This window comes from Delphinapterus leucas, chromosome 3 (genome assembly GCF_059928025.1).
Source record: "Delphinapterus leucas isolate spDelLeu-1000000601 "Yukka" chromosome 3, BTC_Dleu_Yukka2, whole genome shotgun sequence".
Taxonomy (NCBI): Eukaryota; Metazoa; Chordata; class Mammalia; order Artiodactyla; family Monodontidae; genus Delphinapterus; species Delphinapterus leucas.
In genome coordinates this window covers 131,919,878-131,940,585 of record NC_143131.1, presented here as the reverse complement: position 1 = coordinate 131,940,585, position 20,708 = coordinate 131,919,878, and the positions used below count along the sequence as shown (strand labels likewise).

General features: G+C 42.0%; 3 protein-coding genes across 13 annotated transcripts in view; 1 reads left to right on the top strand and 2 right to left on the bottom strand.

Moving 5' to 3' along the window:
* The window catches only part of MRPL22 (mitochondrial ribosomal protein L22), a 37,621-nt gene extending 25,613 nt beyond the window's left edge, over window positions 1–12,008 (bottom strand). The window contains exons 1-3 of one of the 8 annotated variants that reach the window (XM_089909609.1): window positions 10,377–10,416; window positions 10,260–10,302; window positions 8,152–8,225 (exon numbers count right to left, since the gene is read on the bottom strand). In XM_089909609.1, the coding sequence (XP_089765735.1) occupies window positions 8,152–8,194 (43 nt within the window). In that variant the 5' untranslated portion in view covers window positions 8,195–8,225; window positions 10,260–10,302; window positions 10,377–10,416. The other 7 variants (XM_089909611.1, XM_089909610.1, XM_022590225.3 and 4 more) reach the window with 7 other exon arrangements.
* Window positions 12,001–20,708, top strand: part of GEMIN5 (gem nuclear organelle associated protein 5) — a 41,533-nt gene continuing 32,825 nt past the window's right edge. For 2 of the 4 annotated variants that reach the window (XM_089909600.1, XM_089909599.1), the window contains exons 1-7: window positions 12,001–12,247; window positions 13,059–13,219; window positions 13,942–14,123; window positions 16,958–17,109; window positions 17,322–17,438; window positions 19,041–19,173; window positions 20,210–20,375. In XM_089909600.1, coding sequence (XP_089765726.1) covers window positions 12,082–12,247; window positions 13,059–13,219; window positions 13,942–14,123; window positions 16,958–17,109; window positions 17,322–17,438; window positions 19,041–19,173; window positions 20,210–20,375 — 1,077 coding nt within the window. In that variant the 5' untranslated portion in view covers window positions 12,001–12,081. Of the gene's footprint in view, window positions 12,248–13,058; window positions 13,220–13,941; window positions 14,124–16,957; window positions 17,110–17,318; window positions 17,439–19,040; window positions 19,174–20,209; window positions 20,376–20,708 lie in introns of all 4 variants that reach the window. The other 2 variants (XM_022590214.3, XM_022590213.3) reach the window with 1 other exon arrangement.
* CNOT8 (CCR4-NOT transcription complex subunit 8) overlaps window positions 20,022–20,708 on the bottom strand; it is a 62,351-nt gene continuing 61,664 nt past the window's right edge. The window contains exon 7 of the mRNA XM_022590222.3: window positions 20,022–20,705. Within this exon, the coding sequence (XP_022445930.1) occupies window positions 20,664–20,705 (42 nt within the window). The 3' untranslated portion in view covers window positions 20,022–20,663. The remainder of the gene's footprint in view (window positions 20,706–20,708) is intronic.

Sequence of the window (20,708 nt, the reverse complement as noted above, 5' to 3'; positions counted from 1 at the left end):
AACTAGCATATGAATTTCCCTTCTCTCATCATTCTGGTGTTTTCTATCTACCAATACTTGAGGATTAAGTTTAAGTACCATGTTTCAAATCCTGCCCATAGTCATTAGGCATTGAAGAGTAGCAGATACAATCCAAATTTTAGGATTAAGAGTTAACTCAGTTAAGACAGAATATCTAAAACTTTCTCAAGTCACAATTTGACAGAATACTTCCTCTTTGTTACTCAAAGTTTACTCTGAAGTTTAGTACAAGGTATACTCAAGCCCCAAGTGAAGATGATACTGGCCTCAGGGTCAATCTTAAGAAACTCATGTTGGGCTTCCCTGGTGGCACAGTGGTTGAGAGTCTGCCTGCTGATGCACGGGACGCGGGTTTGTGCCCCGGTCCGGGAAGATCCCACATGCCGCGGAGCGGCTGGGCCCGTGAGCCATGGCCCCTGAGCCAGCGTGTCCGGAGCCTGTGCTCCGCAACGGGAGAGGCCACAACAGTGAGAGGCCCGCGTACCGCAATAAAAAAAAAAAACAAAAAAACCCCTCATGTTATTAGATGCATCAAGGTAAAAAGTTCTTTGTTCCAAATTTACTTCAGATAACATTAATCCCACACTTGAGGCTGAATAAAAGAACATCCTCCCTCTTGCCTCCATTAAAATCTAAAATAAAAAGCTGAAGTGATATGTATATTCTCATAACTCAGTATAATTTTAGTACTTAGTGAAAGTCAAGGACAATCAAACAAGGAAACAAGAATTTAGCAAACAAAAAAAGTGAAATCCCAGCAACTATGGACCATGGTAAGTTCAGAGTTTTTCGACCTCAGCATTACTGACACTTTAAGCAGGACACTCTTTGTTGTGAGGGCTCTCCTGTGCCTTTGTCATAAGGATGCTTAGTGGCATCCCTCACCTCTACCTACTAGATGCCAGCAGCACCCCCTGCCTTGTGACAATCTTGCAGCGCCTCCAAATGCTGCCAAATGTCTCCTGGGGGGAGGTGAGAGACAAAACTGCTCCCAATTGGAAGTCACTATTAGCTAAAGCAGCATTAAAACAAACACACAAACAAAAACAAAATGACAGTGCTAGTTTTTGCAGACTAGGGAGCATGACCTCTCTGTTCCAAAAGGTTCCAGTTATCACGCCATACACATGTGGATGGTTAGTAAGTCAGATTTTCTCACTCTGTAAAGCAATAATGACTGAATGCCTAAATTTTACATTCTTATTCATAAGAATAAGCGGGCCCTTAAGGCTGCCTGGCATTCCTACTGTATTTCTCTAGTCCATTTACTCTCCTAGCCCCTGTAGACAAACTTCATACCTCTTCCTTGCTAGTTAAACCTCCCATATCTCCTCCCTCATCCTCAGTCTCAGCTGAAAATTGTGCTTATTCCCTGAGAAAATTGAAAAATCAAAAGAGAACTTCCAGGGAACTTCCAGGGGACTTCCCTCAGTTAAGAATCTGAGCTCCCAATGCAGCGGGCCGGGGTTCAATTCCTGGTCAGGGAACTAGATCCCACATGCATGTCACAACTAAGGAGCTGGCAAGCTGCTACTAAGGAGCCCGCGAGCTGCAACTAAGGAGCCTGCTGGCCGCAACTAAGAAGCAGGTGAGCCACAACTAAGAAGCCCGCCTGCCGCAACTAAGACCCAGCACAACTAAATAAATTTAATTAATTGTTGCTTTTAAAAAAGAAGAAGAAGAGAACTTCCGCAAGCTCCCACCACCTAATCTATATACCCACCAGCATCCATACCCATACACACTTACTATCTTCACTTGTTACTATGAATGCAAGTCTATGCCCTAATCAGGACCAATCGCATCCCTTGCTCCCTAGATCCCATTTCTTCCCATCTACTCAAGGGCACTGCTTCAGCAATTCTTTCTTCCCCCTTTAAATCATCAATTTTTCTTCTTTATTGGAACACTACCATCAGCAAACAAATATACTCTAATATCTCCCAACTTAACTGTCCCCTGACCAACTCCCTCTAGCTACTGCTGCAAAACTCCTTGACTGAGTTACCTAAACTCCCTGTCTCTAATTCCAGCCCTCCCATTCATCCTTAACCCTCTCCCATCATTCCATCAAAAGTGCTTTATCAAGGTCATCGAAGATATCTGTGTTGTAAAATCCAGTGGACAATTTTCAGTCCTCATCTGAGAATGATCTAAGTATCCCTGGTAAAAGGGCTCTCTGACTACCCAACAATTCCAGAAAGCCCGGGCACAGCAACGAAGACCCAGTGCTGCCAAAAATAAATTCCTCACACCACCACTAAGCAACGCTCTGACACCAGCTGGGTGTCCTACAATTAAATTCAATTCTGACACTCTCTACCTAGGGACAGCATCACATTAAGGGCTCTGTCCCGCAAGACCACCCTCCACTTCTGATGCCAATTACAAGCTCAGGTTGTTACCTGTGCTTCTGACCAACTGGCTATAAATCAAGAGGTTCTCATGATGCCCTTCTTGGGTTTGATTAATTTGCTTCACCAGCTCACAAAATTCAGGAAACCCATTTACTCACTAGATTACTGATTTTTTATGAAAGACAGTAAAAGATATGAATCAAAAGCCAAATGAGGAGATACATAGGGCAAAGTCCCAAGCAATGGAGCTTCTGTCTTCGTGAAACTTGGGGCCCAGCACAGTGACACACAGAAGCATTCTGGTTCCCCACTCAGAAGCTCTCTGAACCCCCTCCTTTTGGCTTTTTATGTAGGCTGCATTACATAGGCAGGATTAACCAACTCACTGGCCTTTGGTAACTGATTCAACCTCCAGTCCTTCTCCCCTCCCTGGAAACCAGGAGGTGGTGGGACTAAAAGTTCCACCCCTCTATTCATGGTTGGTTCCCCTAACAACCAACCCCCATCCTTAGGTGCTTCCCCAAATTCACCTCATTAGCATAAACCCAGTTGTGGTGGAAAGGGGCCATGTCAGGAATAACAAGACACCCATTTCACTTTATGGCTCTGAAGCCATAAACTGAGGACAAGAGAACAAATATGATGACAAAAGAAGCTGCCATAACCCTATGGCTCAGGAAATTCCAAGGGTTTTGGGAGCTGTAAGCCAGAACCATGGACAAAGACAAAATATACATGAGAAATATATTTTGGCCTATTTGTCATAAATCATAATATCACATCTGGTCACCTGCTCTTCCTTGAGGCACTTTCTTTACTTGAGTTCCAGGACACTACACACTCTGGGTTTTCCTCTCACCTCTCTAGACACTTCTCTAGTCTCCTTTGTTTTGTCCTCCTCAACCTGATCTGTGAATGTTGGCTGCCTCAGGTAGGAATCAATCCTTGGACTCTTGTGCTTTCTATCTACTCTCATAGTGAAGTCAACCAGACTCATGGCTTTAAATACCGTTCATACACTGATGGCTCCCAAACCCGCAGGCCTTCTATGAACTCCAAACTCATATATCCAATTGCATCCTCACGTCTCTACCTCACACTCACAAGCCCCAAATCGAGCTCCTGATGGTCTCCCCAACTTGCTCCTCTGGAAGTCTTCCTATCTCAGCAAACGGTGACTCCACGCTTCCATCTGCTCAGGTCGTAAACCCTGGTGTCACCCTTCTTTCTCACAACCCACGTCCAATTCACCAACAGGTCCTGTCAGCTGCTGTTAATGCACTGCCAGAATCCAACCATTCACCCACCTTCACAGCCACCCTAATCCAAGCCACCATAATCTCAAACTTGAAATATTCAGTGGTCTCTACTTCTATCCTTGCTCCTCATCCCCACTCTGGTCTGTTCTGAACACAAAAAGAGCCACCACCCATAAACATAAGTCCGATCATATCACTCTTATACTGAAAATCCACCAATGGTTTCCCATCTCACTAAGAATAAAAACCAAAGTACTTAAATGATCCATAAGGCTCTACATGATCTCCTATTCCTTCTTCTGACCTCATCTCCTACTACGACCTCCCCTCCTCACTCACTGCTTCTGACCATACTAGGTATGTTCCCTCCTCAGGGCCTTTGCACTTATGTTCCATCTCTCTAGAATGGTGTTCACCCAGATGCTGGCATGCCTTGACAGCCTGCTCCCTGGTTTCTTTCAGATCTTTACACAAATGCTATCTTAATGAGGCCTTTCCTATCTGAAACTGCAACCTCCCTCTCGTATACACACACTTCCTATTCCCATTCTCTGCTCTCATTTTCTCCTAAGCAGTTGTCACTATCTAATATACTCTGTATTTTACTTATTATTTGCCTCCCTCACTAGATTGTACACTCCATGAGAGCAATGATTATGTTCTTTGTTCATTACAAAATTCCTAGTGCTAGAATAGCCTGGCACACAGCAGGCAGTACATACACATTTGTAGAATGAATTAGAGAATACAGGGGGCAGCCAGGTAATATAAATAAGAGGGCTGGGTATAGGTACCTATGTAAAAATTTCACACTTGGTTGGAAAAGGAGGAAAACTGAAGAATATACATCCCATCTAAAGAGTGGTACACTCTTCTGCTCTAGAAAATTGTTGCCACGCTTTGCAATGCATAATAGAATCTAGAAACCTAGATTTTTATGAGCAAGCTGCTACTTTTTAAACACTGATTGAAAAAGAAGGTTCTAAACGCAATATAACAAACAGACAAAACATATCTGTAGGCTTGATTCATCAGACAGATCTCCAATCTGTAACCTCTCGGGGTAAGCTAGCACAGCCCCAAAGCGGCTATTTAAAATGTTTCATTCTTCCCTGCCCCCATGTTACTCTTCTTTTTCATGATATAGCACATATTTATTCATTTATTTTTATTTATACTTTGGGGAGTTTGGCCCACTATAGAGGGGATGAGAACAAATTTAAAAAGTCACAACTCTCAGTAGGACAATTTTTAAAAAGAATCTGAGAATAAATCAGAAAGTTTATAAATATATTCTTGTTCAACTTCCTAGTTCACAGATCTAACACCTTCCCTCAGAAAAGCTAGTGGAAGCCTCTGGTGTCAATAATCATGTGAAAATAAGGCATTAAACCTTTCAGATCACTACTGTGTCATTCAGAGTAATAACAGTCATATTCTAGTGAGTAACTAACTGCATGGGTACATAGAGCTTCTAAAGCCCTCATTTTGTCCTAAGGAATACTGAAAAGAATTTGTATAATTAGCATAAACTATTCTATTACATAAAGCTGGAAATCTGTACCTATACTTAATTTGCCATTAGGATTCCTTCTTGGCACTGGAGTGGAAAAACCTGAATCTCATTTCTGGCGATCTCTCAGACTACAACTTGCATCTGTTCAGGCTGACTGATGGTTCAACTTACACTTACTGACCAAGTAATAAGGATAGAGTACTACAGGTACTATTCTAGGTGATGGGAATGCAAAGAGACATAAAACCTATTTCCAGCCCTCAAGTGACTTAAAATTCAGTTAGAGAGATAAAGGATTAACCATAATGTGCAACAGGCATTACAATGTCAGAAGAAGTCACAGGAGGGCTGGGGTAATCAGGATGGCTTTAAGGAGTTGGGACTTGAGCTGAGTGTTTACAAAGTATGGACTTCCACATTCAGAAATCTGGTAAAAGAGCACTCCAGGTTAAAGGCATAGCAAAAGTAAAGGTGTGATTTACAGGGCATCTTTCTGAAAAAAAGGACCTGAAGATGATACAACAGACCTGTTTTGAAAGAGAATACTGTGGGCTGAATGGTGGCCCCAAAGATATGTGCACATCCTTACTCCCAGAATCTGTGAATAATACATTCTATAGAAAAGGAGGTAATTAAGTTAGGGATCTTGAGAGAAGGAGCTTATCCTGGATTATCTTGTTTGGCCCTAAATGTAATTCTGTTTTTCTTAATGAGAAAGACGCAGAAAAAGTTTTGAAGCAGAAAAAAGGAGGGAAAGGTAAGGTAAAGACAGAGAGAAGCCGGAAGAGGCATGGAATGGATTCTCCCCTATAGCCTCCAGAGGGAGTACAGCCCTACTGACACCTTGATTTTGGATTTCTGGCCTCCAGAACTGTGGGAGAATAAATTTCATTCGTTTTAAGTCACCCAGTTTAGGGTAATTTCTTACAGCAGCCCTAAGAAACTAATACAGAAACCTTTCAGATCCATGAGTTAGACTTGAAGGAGATACAAACTCTGATTGAAAGAAGAGTTCTGAGAGTGCTTTCAAAGGAATGAAGTGTCACATAAACAAGAGACTCACTAAACAAACATAAATATTATGGAATTGAAAATGTCCATCTATAAGGTCTCCTTGTTTTAGCACATGGCCATTTTAGGGCTTATTGTCAAGCCTCAATAATGGTCAATTTTTCTTTTTTCAAAAGTAAATGTCAGGGAACTTGCCTGGTGGTGCAGTGGTTAAAAATCTGCCTGCCAATGCAGGGGACACAGGTTTGATCTCTGGTCCAGGAAGATCCCACAAGCCACAGAGCAACTAAGCCCATGTGCCACAACTACTGAGGCCGTGCTCTAGAGCCCATGAGCCACAACTACTGAGCCCACACGCCACAACTACTGAAGCCCGCGCACCTAGAGCCTGTGCTCCGCAACAAGAGAAGCCACCGCAGTGAGAAGCCTGCGCACCGCAACAAAGAGTAGCCCCTGCTCGCCACAACTAGAGAAAGCCCGGGCACAGCAACGAAGACCCAGTGCAGCCAAAAATAAACTAAAAAAAAAAAAAGTAAATGTCAGGGAATTCCTTGGCGGTACAGTGCTTAGGACTCCATGCTTCCACTGCAGGGAGCACAGGTTCAGTTCCTGGTCAGGAAACTAAGATCCCGCAAGCCACACAGCGCAGCCCACCCCCCTCAAAAAAAAAAAAGTAAATGTCAGCATACACTTGATTTCTATTTGAATCCTTTTAACTAAAACATTAAGATAAAAGATCATTAAATTATACCATTTTGATCATGGTTTGTGGTTCCTGGGGACTGTTGTCACTTTCAGGAAATACAACCTGAAGTGATTGGGAGTAAAGTACCATAACGTGTACAATTCACTTTCAAATGATTCAGGGAAAAAAGCATGTATATTTATAGAGTTATGTTTACAACTGATGAATCCAGCTGAAGGACACTGTAATCTTTCAACTTTCCTATACGACGGAAATTTTTCAAAATATATTGAGGAAAATATTTCACCCATTAACACAAGGGTCACTGCCTGACACATTTTCCAACATACTTTACACCACTAATCATTACTGTGTAGTTACATTTATTATTGTGTATCATTATTGTCCTTTTGTTTAGTTATGATGTCCCAGGGCAAAGATTCCTACACTAAGGGTTATGAAATTACAAGCCAAACTATGAATGCGATATGCATTTTTCTGGGAACATTTCTTGTGGCCTTCGCCATACTCTCAAAGAGGTCTGTGACTCAAATTTAAGAACCACTGTCCTAAAGGGCAAGGAATCACAAGCCCTCAGATCATAGGATAAGATCTATTTAAGAGAGCACAAATCAGCGGGGCTGTCAAATCTGCTGGCCATGGCAATCAGAACACTGAAAGCATGGATGCATGAAAACAAGAGGTAATTACTACCCCTTACACTGGAAAAGTCTCTTAAGAGTGACTCAACTGAATAGGCTAATGTATATTTCAGTTTCTTACCTTCCTGCCAGTTGTTCTACAAAAGTGGGGCTGATAGATGAAATATGTAATCTCATCTAAGAGTGTTGAGTAACTACTGATTGGTTCCAGCATTAAATCCGATTCCTCTCAAACAACTTCACAGCAATATCATCCCCAGTCAAAACACCTCCACAGTACCAGGCGCTAAAATAGACATTTTACGTATTAGTCTCTTAGTTCTCACAACCACCCTTGAAGTTAAATATTATCCTCATTTTTTGATATGAGGAAACTGAGCCTCACAGAAGTTAAGCAAATGGCCCAAGACCGCAATACTTGTCCCTGACAGAGACCCGAAGTCCAGCTCTATCACCTGAAGCCCAGTATTTATTCAAATATATCACACTGTTATCATTTATCCACCAAACTGCCGATTCACGACATTTCCAACTTGGGTTTTCTTGTGGAGAATTTTAACCTATGTACAGCTTAGTAACCAGTGCCTTCAAACTTTTAAACCACCAAAATATACTCTTCATTCTTTAAACTTAAACTCACCTCTTCCAGAAAGACTCCTCCGACAAACCCCTTCAGGGCTCATCACTCAGTCCCTCCCAGGATGTGATACAGCACTATTTTAAGGCAGAGAATTTTTTGTTTAGATCCTAGGGTTGCCATGTAACCTTCAGTAAGTCACAAAAATTCCCAAATGCATGCATCAGTAAAATGGGAGACTTGAAATTCAAAGGTTGGAAATTGTCAATCTGCTACCAAATATAGCCTGCAGAAAAGTTTTATTTGGTCGCAGCATTTTTTTAATCCAATTCAATGCCTTTAGAGGAGGAATGCACTCTACGACTGCCACAGGCCCTACCACTCTCTTTTTACAAAGACCACTTCTGCTAGTTCATTCATTTCTATTACCTGTCCGGCAATTGGTATGTAATTAAGTTTCCAACCACTGAATTAGATATCTCTAAAATTTTACACGGTCATTATAAGCATTAGTTATGCCTTTTCTACTTAGTTTTCATGTGGTCATTTCCCCACTAGAAAGTTCAGAATGGGGACTTGTAAAATTATATAACTTCAAAACTAGAAAGAGCCTCCAAGACTACCTAGCAAAATCCAACCCTCTTGTATTACACAGATGACAAGACTGAAGCCAAGCTGCTTTAGTTACTTGCTCAGAGCTTCCCAATATAAGTCAGTGTGGGACAATTTAAATCAACAAAAATCAACAAAATATTCACTTTGTGCAAGACCCTATACTGGAGCTACAAAAAAAACAAGAAGTGTCCCTAACTGTCCAGGACACACGAGGTAGCAAAGGACACAGACACATATACATGAAGCCATTATTTAAGGAACACATACTAAAGGAAAGGAGAAATTGATTTCTTTCATTTTTAGTGAGATCATGAAGGGGAAACAGTTAAAGAGGGGTCTGAATAATGAGGACTGCTGTTACTGACAGAAAGTGAGAGAAAATTATGAAAAACCAAGAAACAAGTAAAGGCACAGCATACTCAGAAAAAGTAAGTAAATCAGCATGGTTGGGGGTAGGGTGATAGAAGATAATCTACGAAAGCAGTGAAGACAAATCCTAAGTGCCAGTACTTCCTACTTTCTTCTTTAGCCCACCTCTTCCTCCCTTGAGCCGAGAATCTAAGACAAAGCTAGATATAATGGGAACTCAATAGTAGTTTATAATGATAAAAACACTAATGGAAGCTAAGATTTAGGGCGGGATTATTATACACCATGCACTGTACAAAACACTTCATAAGCATTATCTCATTTAATCCTGATTAAAAATATATGAGGTAGTACTAATTTTCCTCTCATATCATAGAAGATAACTGAAGCTTAGAAAGAATAAGTAACTTTTCCAAAATCGCAGTTAAAATGTGGACTCACACTCAACTTATCTGTCTCCAAAGTCTATGGACTAAACCAAAATTAATGTTAACAAATACATCAATCAGAAAATTTACAATCAGATTATCAACCTCCAAAGAGCCACAGCTGTACTACAGAAGAAGAACGAGAAGGGAGCAGAGAAAGCCTCTTGCCAGTACTGACTTCAGCTGCATTCCCTAATCTTAACGCTTTGTCCTGAGGTCAAAGAATGCTCTAAAAATATAGTATAAAGCTTCAAAATTCCTGTAACTGACGAACCTTGGGCAACTTACTTTACTTTGAGGGCTTCAATTTCCTTGTCTGAAAAAATGGGTATAGCAGTACCTACACTACGTAGGATGCTGTGAGAAAGAGATAAGGCGTACAAAGATTTTAACAATGTCAGGCACGATGTAAACCGCACCTGTCTACAATACAGTCCCTGCCCGTAATAAGCAAATAATTACAGAGATAACTAGAAAAGTACGCTCCCAATTTGGGCGGGAGAATCTAACCATATCCAAAAAGATCAAAAAGAAGTGTTCAGAAAAGACATTTACAACGTCTCTTCGGTCATAGATAATCCTGATACCCGCAGGGCTATGCAATACGGAGGTGAAAACACAGGGTGGCAAAGCAGAGACTGGCTGTCTCATTCGCTAGCCTCAGAGCCTAAAGCAGAGCCTGGCACTTAGGGTCTAAGTAACTCAGACTAGTAAGACTAAGGCTTGGACCCTTCCCCAACTCCAAGGCGAAAGACTTACCCCAAGGCCAGCTTCCCCCTCAGATTCTGCATCCATAACGCACCTGCAATATCAACACACGCCATCAATTCAGACTCCCACCTCACTCCCTCCCTCCACCCACCAAGAAATCCTTACCCAAACGATCCAGTATTGCCGCCGCCATCTTTCTCCCGCCCTCTACGGAAGCCTCCGAGTTCAGAGGCCGTGTGGGCAAGACTCATGCGCAATTCTCCGGACTTAACCCCCCTCTTATCGCGAGACCGAGCCGCAACTGACACCCGAGGTGTTGTCATGGAGACCGTGAACACGCGGCCGGCGCTTAAGGTGTGGTCAGATCAGCCTTGCTTGGGAAAGAATTACTTAACAAAGGTCAAAGACTAGCGAGTTTCCGAAAATTCGTCGGGATCCAGAAAAACTGCGAAGCCTCACCTCACAAATGGTCTGAAAGGATTTGGAAAACAGAGACCGTGAACCCAAGCCAACTAACCTGGGAGGGCTTCAGTTTTCTCAAAAGAACTAAGTATTCCTACGGCACAGGCTTGTGAAGATCACTAAAGATTGTGTGAAAGCTCTTTTAAAGAACAAACATACAAACTACTATGTATAAAATAAATAAGCTACAAGGATATTTTGTACAACACAGGAAATATAGCCAATATTTTATAATAACTTTAAATGGAGTATAATCTTTAAATATTGTGAATCACTATATTATACACCTGAAACTAATATTGCAAATCAACTATACTTCAATAAATAAATAAAAATAAAGAACAAACAGTTCAAATACAAAGTATGATGCTAATCTCCAGGTTGACCTCCAAGAGATAAGAGTTAATAATCAGCAGGAACTTGCTACCATATATGGCCAGCAGGCATTTCACTAAATCTCGTGTATTCCTCACAGCAATCCAACCAGACCTGTATTATCAGGTCTTCAACTGAGAAAAAAGATTTAGGATAGGTTAACGTCTCTCAGATAATACCTGGCAAAAACAGTGGTCAATCTAGGGTTGGGTGCCTCCAAAGTTAGTGCTCCTACCCACATCCGAATAAGTAAATGTATGTGTGTATATATATATATTTGTTTTTTCATTAGCATAGATAGCTCTGGTTTCGTTTGCTACATATGCAAGAGTTCCTGGTATCCAATGCAAACAAGCAATACGGAGTAGAAGAGTGTAAGCGCAGAAACTGAGCATTTTAGGACGTTTGAGTTGGAAGGAAACTTTGGTTCTTTTTCCTCCACAGCACTTAACACAAACAGTCCCTTCATAGAGTTGGCACTTAATCAGATCAAAAGAGAGTCACTCTATTCTGCTGCTTCTTGAGTATCAAAAACCAGAGCCAGAATTTCCACCCAGTTGCAGAAACCCTTGTTTTTGATTTCTGATTCGAACTTTTATCTTTGTTAATTGTCTTCTTGTAGATACGTTTAAAGCATCTCCAGAGCTACCAAGGCGCCCCGGCACATAGCTTTAAAAAAATATTTGATGGGACAGGGTTGAACAGGTCCAGAGAATAAACCAGCAGTGCGGGGAGGTGACTCCATCATTCTAACCTCTTAATTAACCTTCCTTGCTGTAGCAAATGAGAATACCTAACCAGCAGCACCAGACCCTCCAGCCGCAGGCGGCATTGGTGGGGCAAAAAGCCGCCCGCAGGGCCCAGCCTTTCCCAGCCCCGAGGCCGCAGGAGCGGCGCGCGCAGCGAGACCTGGACCTCCGCGCGCGCCGTAGCGGCGTGCCCCAGGAGGCGGGGCTCTAAATTAACCCCGCCCCCTTCCCGTCTCCGGCGTAGGGCTACGAACTGTCTTCCTCATCCCCGGTTGCTCGTGATCATGGGACAGGAACCGCGCACGCTGCCGCCCTCCCCTAACTGGTACTGCTCCCGATGCAGCGATGCCGTGCCCGGGGGCCTCTTCGGCTTCGCGGCGCGGACCTCTGTCTTCCTTGTCCGCGTGGGCCCGGGAGCGGACGTGATCCCAGGGACGTCTCCATTTCGAGGTAATTCCCCACCTCTTGGCCCCAGCCTTCCTGCACTAATTGCGTTCCCCGGGGGCGCCGAGTGAGCGTGTCCAGCCACCCCCCCCTCTCTATTGATGGGGAAACTGAGACGCGGGCAGGGAGAAGGGTCCGCTCACAGTCATCTAAACTGAGTCGTGTCCCGGTCTCCGAGGTTGGCTGTACACCACGCTGCGGCTGAGTGGTCCCGCCTCCTGGCGCTCTCACGTGGATCCGCTGGCTTACTGAAGAGTTATCCATGTGTCTCGCCAGGAATTTATAACACCTAGCCCTTCCTCCCCAACCCAGTGCGTGCGGGCCCCCTGAGAGCCTTCCTGGGGTTGGGTGCTGCCTACAGCTCCAGGTCCTAAGAGAGATCCTGCAAATATGATACTCATTTCTGTAAGATGAATGACTTGAGCCGGATGCTTTCAGGCTCTAAACTAGGTTTTGATTATGCCTTGGGATATGGTATGCCAGATACTTATTCTTTTCCAAATGACTTCTGGCCAGATCTAAATAGGAATCCCTTTTACATTCTTCACTTGAGCTGCTCCTCAGCCTAAGAACTAGGCACATCAAGTGATATGAATGGTATTTTACAGTTGAGAAGACTGAGACCCAAGAAGATAAAAAGACTTGTCTGAAGTCAGGTGGCAGAGCCAATACCAGCAGTTGGGGTTTCTGATTGTGAGTCCCTGGAAATGTTTGTTATTCCATGGGATAAGTGAGGCCCCAATCACCATCTAACAACAGAAGGATTCTGCCTGGAATCCTAGGTAGCACTTTAATCTGGAGTCGGTTTTGCTTGAAGTCATAGGGGAGTTGGTGGGACACACCGAAAGGGTGTCTGGCTTCACGTTTTGTCATCACCCGGGTCAATACAACCTCTGCGCCACCAGCTCTGATGACGGGACTGTGAAAATCTGGGATGTAGAGACAAAAACAGTTGTGACGGAACATGCGCTCCATCAGGTACCATGACTTGCTGGTTTCTCAGACCATTATTATTTATCTGTACCAGAGTTCTCTTCCTTCAAGTATAGTTTTGCTAGCTCATCTGTGCAAGGTAACTTTTATAATTGTGTTTGTTCATTAGATTAGAAGCTCTATATTGTAAGGTACCTCAAAACTTTTTTGGAAGGAGATACATATAAATCAGAGGTCAGCAAACTGCACTGCTGCCTGCTTTTGCGAATTCTTTCATTGGAATACAATCACAGTCATTCATTTAAGTACTGTCTACAATTTTAAGTCTTGGCTGCTTGCACACTACCGTGGCAGAGTTGAGTAGTTACAACAGAGACAGTATGGCCCACACAATCTGAAATATTTACTCTCTGGCACTTTACCATGAAAAAGACTCCTGATATAAACTGTAAGTGAATGAAACTTGTCTCCAAACTAGATGATTAATTGATATACCTGCCTAGAGAATGTAGGAAAGGACTCAGTTAATCTTAGTAAGAACTTTGCATTAATCTATCAAAGGAAGAAATTTTTTAAATGGCTCTTTGATCCCCAGTAGCCTAAATTCTCCTTTCATTTGGTTATAATGTAGTCTTGCTCTACAAGTGGTCCTAACAGTATTTATTAAGTACCTATAATGTGCCTAGCATTATACAGGTTAAAAACTAAGTAAAAAAAGTTCAGCATTGACAAATGAAAAGCAAAGATATCTTTGTTTTGTTTTAAAGCATACAATATCAGCATTGCATTGGTCTCCTCTAGTAAAGGATTTACTGGTATCTGGAGATGAAAAAGGAGTAGTTTTCTGTTACTGGCTTAACAGAAATGACAGCCAGCACCTCTTTATAGAACCCAGGACAATTTTCTGTCTTACTTGCTCACCTCATCATGAAGATTTAGTAGCCATTGGGTAAGTACTGTGCCATCTGCACTGATGATCTATTTTTGTTTATGATCTTATTTTGCATTTTCTTTACCTTCTCCTGTCCCTTTATTCTTCAGAGGAAACCATTTACAGGTACTAACCACTCTCCCTTCACCCCTGGTATCATTTATTCTTGTGACCTCTGGGTCCTCATTGTCTCTCCCATTCTATTTTTGTTTCCTTGGTTTCCATGATACTGTACTTTACTCATTCTTCATATCTGATTTCTTCAGTCAACCTCCAAATGTCAGAAATGTCCTCTTTCATCTTTTTTCCCTCCATACTTACCCTTGGTTATAACATTTACTCCCAAAGTGTCAAATGACTCAGCTCTGTCTCTGGTTCTCAGCTCTCCCACTCAATTGGGAAAGCGATCTGGCATTGGGATCTGTCTCCCCAGTGATCACCAAGGTTGTTTCACACGAGCTGCCTGAGAGCACAATCCCCTCTCCTTCACCACTCCATTTACTTCTCTCCCAAAGATGTTCAGTCTCTCTAGTTTGAATACTAGACATAAGCACAAGAATGTAGGAGGAGAAAATTCAACTGGAGTGGATTCAAGAGACTGGGAGGTGAGGTAGATACACATGGAGACAACGTTTCCACAGTTCGTTGTGACAACGTGCATATAGACATGAAGCCAGAGGAGGTGTATGGGGGTCAAGGGAGTATTAAATGGAAGATAACAAAGGCATGTTTTTATGCTGATGCTGAGGCAGAAAAGGGGGAGCCTGTGGCAGGGGTGAACAGTGAAGAATGCATGAGTGATAATGGGAGGTCAAGAGGAAACTGGATCCAGACCACAAGTAGAAAGAACAGCTAAGAATGTGGAAATAGGTGCAAGAAGGTTCACAGATCTTGTTGGAAGAGGAGGGTGTTTCATTCTGATGGCTGCTGATTTTCTTAGTGAGGCAGAAAGAGGTGGAGAAGAAGTCAAAGAGGTGGAGTCAAGTTCAGGGTGGGGAAGGAGCTGGATGCAGGAAGAGGGTATGTAAACAGTCATCTCAGAGAAGAGGAAAATGAACTTACTGAGATAAACTGCAGGTCCTGTGGTCCTGGTTGAGTGCCAAGCCAAGGATTGTGGTCATGAATTTTAAGTAAACTACTCAAACTGGTTGACAAAGGAAATGGTGGGGTTCAACCAGGTTTGGGGTTTTGTGGAGTAAATACCCCTGAGATAAAGGGGGAACAAAGGAGATAAGGGTGTTTTTTAAGGAGTGAATATAATGATGGATCATGAAATCTGCACTGCATGGGGCAAAGGACAGGAAGACAGGTGTGGGTGAGTTAACAGTGAAAACGGAAGGGGTCTGTGATCGGAGGTCTCCATGAAATGGGAGCATTGTCTTGGTGGAAGTACAAGAGAGGGAGCAGAAAGGGCGGTAGGCAGGGGTCAGAGAAGCGTGAATCAAACTGACCTTGAAAGATGAGCAGGAATTCACAAGAAGAGTCTTTCAGGTGGAAGACAATCAAACAGGATTGAATCAGAATTTGTTTTTAGAGGTTCAAAACAGTCCCTGAAGTCTTGACCGAAATTGTAAAACAGGTTGATCACATGACTATTAGGTTATATATCTTGATGGTTTTCAAAGTCTGTGTCTTCAAAGATTTGATATATTCTATGATTTCATGTTTTTTAAATAAAGCTGTAATGGGGGAAAAAAATTTTTAATAAAAGGAGAAAAATAAATAAAGCTGTAGTGGTATTTTTCCCTGTAGGACCGTCTAGTGTATAGGAAATGTAAACAGGTATGTCCACTTTGGAGAGCAGTTTTGCACTTTCTAGTAAAGCAAAAATGTGTATATCTTAACATCCTATTACTAGGCATCAAACCTGAAACTGGCTTAAGTGTGTATAAAATTCTTAATAGCATTTTTTGTTTGTAATGGTAGAAAAAAAATGGAAGCCCTTCAAAAGGAAAATGAGTAACTAAACTTGTGGTATATTCATATGGTGGAGTACTATGCAATAGTACAAACGACTGACCAGGAACTAGAGTTACATGTGTCAGCATGAATGCCACAAAAAGAATGAGTGAAAAAAGCAAGCTACAGAAAAACAGACAACATGATACCATTTATATGAAGTTTCTAAATGTACAAAGTAATTCTGTATCTTATTTAGGAATATATACAAAGAAAGGCTAGGATTAATGTAACACAAAATTGAGGAATAGCAGTTTACTTCTGGGGAAGAAAGGGAGAGAGGTTTGATTGGGGTGGGATGTACAGAGGACTTCAGCTGTATTGGTAATATTTTTTTTCTTAAGCTAGAGAGTAGATACTTCTTGTATCTGAAATACTTCATCATTAAAAAAGAAAAAACAAAACTATTAACAATTTCTAAGTTTCTTCCGAATTCAAAAAATGACAGCCTTGGAATATCCAGATCTAGAAGTTAGAATTCTGCAGCTTTTGTTAGAAAAGATCATTTGTAAAAGGAAGGAGATATTTTTAGTTTATTAGGACAAATTCATTTCCAGTTAGGGAAATTGCTGGGCCCCTGTCAGAAGTATTCTTCTGTAAGTTCCCCTTGGGCACAGTCATGGTCCACTGTTTGAGCTTCGTGACAGGCAATGTGTATAGTATAACTTAATGCCAGGAGTTTGGCATGGGGGAGGGTTTTTTAAAAACTGGAAAACATGAAATAAGTACTTTGGAATAAGGACAGAACAAGATTATTTCTTACTCTTTTTCCTTCCCCCCACCCCAAATGCACTTAACTTTTAGAAATGCACAATAAGTCCTAAGCCAAAATGTTTCCTAGAAAGACAGTCTGTCTTCATTTTTCAGTAATATTTCTAACTCTCGTTTTTTAGCTACAAGGATGGCATAGTGGTTATAATTGACATCAGCAAGAAAGGAGAAGTTATACACAGGCTTCGAGGCCACGATGATGAGATCCACTCCATAGCCTGGTGCCCCCTGCCTGGTGAAGATTGTTTATTCATAAATCAAGAGGAAAATTCAGGTAGAGATGATTTAAGAGGGTTCAGTACTCTTTAGACCTAAAGAACAAATTAGGTAGAATAGTACAATTTGAATTATGTTTAAAACTAGATTTTACAGATCAAATCTATGAAAACAGTAACTAAGTTTCAGGAACCCTTGCAAACTAATTTTTCTTTGATAAGTGCATGTTAATGCAAATTAAAAACAAAATTACCATCTCTACCCTAGAAGAACTTGAAATCCCCAATGGGAAAGTTATAGCACAAACTCCAGTAAAAAAAGGCTGCTACTTAGCCACTGGAAGCAAAGATCAGACCATTCGTATCTGGAGCTGCTCTAGAGGCCGAGGTAAGACTGACATTTAACATTTCCTTTGTGATATAACCTATTATCAATCCAGTAGAAGTAGAAGCTTATTATTTCTTGTTATCCTCGGTGTGTGTCATCTGTCAGAAAGCAGTTCTTTACTTTTCTATCCAGAAAGTTTTAGCCTGGGCTAGAGCTCTCTGCACTCTGAACATCTGGCTTTGGTGTTGGCAATGAGGTTTTCTATTGCATTCACAGAAAGATCACTGTCTGGCCTGGAGGGCAAGATGTTTATTATGAGAATGGGAATATCTGAATTTGGCAAGGCCTGGATCAAAGGAATGGATGGAAAAGATCTCTAGAGCTAGAGCTTTTAATGCACAAATGCAGAATTAATAATGTATACCTAATATAGAAGTACCTGTTTAAATGTAAAAGCTCACTTTACCCAAATTACAGAGACCCTCAGTCATATAGCTTTCCCAAGCTTCTCTTCGAACAGAACTTTTACCTTAAGTTTATATTGAATAGGTTGAGAGGAACTCCAGGCAGACTGAATTCTACCTTTACAGTAAAAATCTACCTTTTCTCTTTGCAGCAGTCTTCTTTCTCCAATTTATGTAAAACCATGGAAGTTTTTTCATCTTTGTCCAAATGAATTAGTACACGTAAAGCAAGTAGCACAGTGCTTGGCACATAGTTAGGGTTCAGTCAGTGGTACCTAGTAGTATAATTTTGGAAAGCAGAATTTTTTAAGGTTTGTGGACTGCTCTTGGACACACTTTGGCTGATACTCCCTACTGGGGACAACATCGGGCTAGGAATCCCTCCAAAAGGGTAATCTCTGGACTTACAGATGTCTAATACGATGGTATTCAATTCTGGTCATGCAGCAGAATCAGCTGGAGGTGCCTACACCCCACCTCGAATCTGCTGAATCAGAATCTCTAGGGGTAGAGCCCTGGCATATGTATTTTTAGAAGCACCAGTGGTAGTTCTCACGCACAGTAGGGACTAAGAACATCTGGTCAGTAGCATGTCAGGATTGGAGAACTTAACCACCGCAACTGCCAAATTTGTCCCCGTTGTCGGATTTCTTGCCAGCTAGAAGATGGAATCCTACTCTCTGTCCTTCCAACTTTGAAGAATCTTGGGTTGTGTTACCACCTGGGTTCTCAATCCCAGTTGGAACCTCATTTTCCCAGATACACCATATTCTTTTTTTTTTTTTTTTTTGCGGTACGCGGGCCTCTCACTGTTGGGGCCTCTCCCGTTGCGGAGCACAGGCTCCGGACGCGCAGGCTTAGCGGCCATGGCTCACGGGCCCAGCCGCTCCGCGGCATGTGGGATCTTCCCAGACCGGGGCACGAACCCGCGTCCCCTGCATTGGCAGGCGAACTCTCAACCACTGTGCCACCAGGGAAGCCCCACACCATATTCTTAATGTTTAAGTTGCCGAGACAGCCTGTAAGAGCTTGTTTGACCAAAATGTGCTAGACTATATGCGTAAATTTCCATGAGGTCTGAATTCTAAGCAACCAAACTAACAAACTTTTAAACGTGAACTGTGTTGTGAACTGCTGGTGGCTTCATGCATGTACTTTCATTGTCTTGACTGTCCATGGACCTTCTTTTAATCTGCAGTGGTGACGACTTTGAAATTGCCCTTTCTGAAGAGAAGAGGAGGGGGTATAGACCCAACTGTTAAAGAGCGCCTTTGGTTGACACTCCATTGGCCCAAGGGTCAGCCAACACAGCTGGTATCCAGCTGTTTTGGGTAAGTCTTTTTGGTCATGCTCTCTGACATATTTTATTCTCTTCTCTAGCCTCAGGAATTCCTAGGCCTTTCTTTCTAGACACAGAAGATGGAGAAAGCAGTGACTAAGGTTTATATTATAATGGGCCATTTGTAATGGAAAAATCATGGAACTAATACCTGTGCTGTCTAATAAGAGTTGTGAAAAGATCAAATAAGTACGGCCTGGTGGTTAAGTGTGGACTCTGAAGTCAGGCGGAACTGAATTTCAGAATCAATCTGTTACTTACCGGCTGTTCATAAGCAAGACCCTTCACTTTTCTGAGCTTCAGTGACTTCACATGAAAAAAGGGGAGGATATAAGTGTTTCCTCTCTCTTAGGATGATTATGGCCATTCATTAATCAAAATTTATTGAGCACCAGCTTCTAGTTGCTTGAGATGGTAAGTGAATTTAACAGACAAGTTCCCTGCTTTTAAATGAGGTAATACAGGCAAAGCATATAGAAATACCCCAAAGTGTTAGTCACATCCCAACTATCCCCACTGCTCCAAAAAAGACATACTATGTCTTAAAGCCTTTGTGGCTCTGCAAATTATGGTGGCATTTTATAATTAAAGCTTTTAGGAAAATCTGTTCAAAAGGTAGTCCAGTACAACTGTATGATTCAAAAAGAATGAAAGGATATAGTAAAGCTCCCTTTTTTTTTTTTTTTTTACTATTTCGGCCACACCACACAGCTTGCGGGATCTCAGTTTCCCAACCAGGGACTGAACCTGGGCTGCCGCAGTGAAAGCACCAAGTCCTAATGACTAGACCACCAGGGAACTCCAAAGCTCCCTCTCCACCTCTGTCTTCACTACTTGGTTCCCCTCTCCATAGGCAGTGACTTTTTTTTGTTTTTGTGTGTGTTTTTCCAGAGATTATTTTGTGCCTATTTCAGAATATGTAATGAACAGAAATTATTTTGCAGCTGAGGGCCCACACTCTCTGGCCCAAAATCACTTGTTTTCAGATTGCTCATGAAAGAGAACTAATACTTGTTTTTCCTTCACAGAGGCGAACTGCTACTATGGGATCTCACTCAGTCTTGGAGACGGAAATATACCCTCTTTAGTGCTTCATCAGAAGGGCAGAATCATTCAAGAATTGTGTTTAATTTATGTCCTCTACAAACTGAAGATGACAAACAGCTGCTGCTTTCCACATCAATGGACAGAGATGTAAGAACAGCTTATTTTGCATTCAGCACTGTACAGCAGTGATTGAGGACTTGCATGGGATTAGAGGGCTTTTTCAAACCGTACATTATTTCTCACACCTCACCTTGCCCCCGCGTTCCAATTTCAGAGTTACTGATTGGCATTAAATACATTAGCAGCAGAAAAGTAGGGGAAAGCTGATAAACGACCAAGATGCCTTTTTGTTAAAGCAGGTACAACAAGGAAGAGTAGATGTGTCCATGGAAGGCTGTGCGAGATCATCAAGCCTTAGCTTTCAGATACTCTCGTCTATCGTTCAGGTAGCAGAGCCATCTCCTCTTGGCGCAGTCTCTG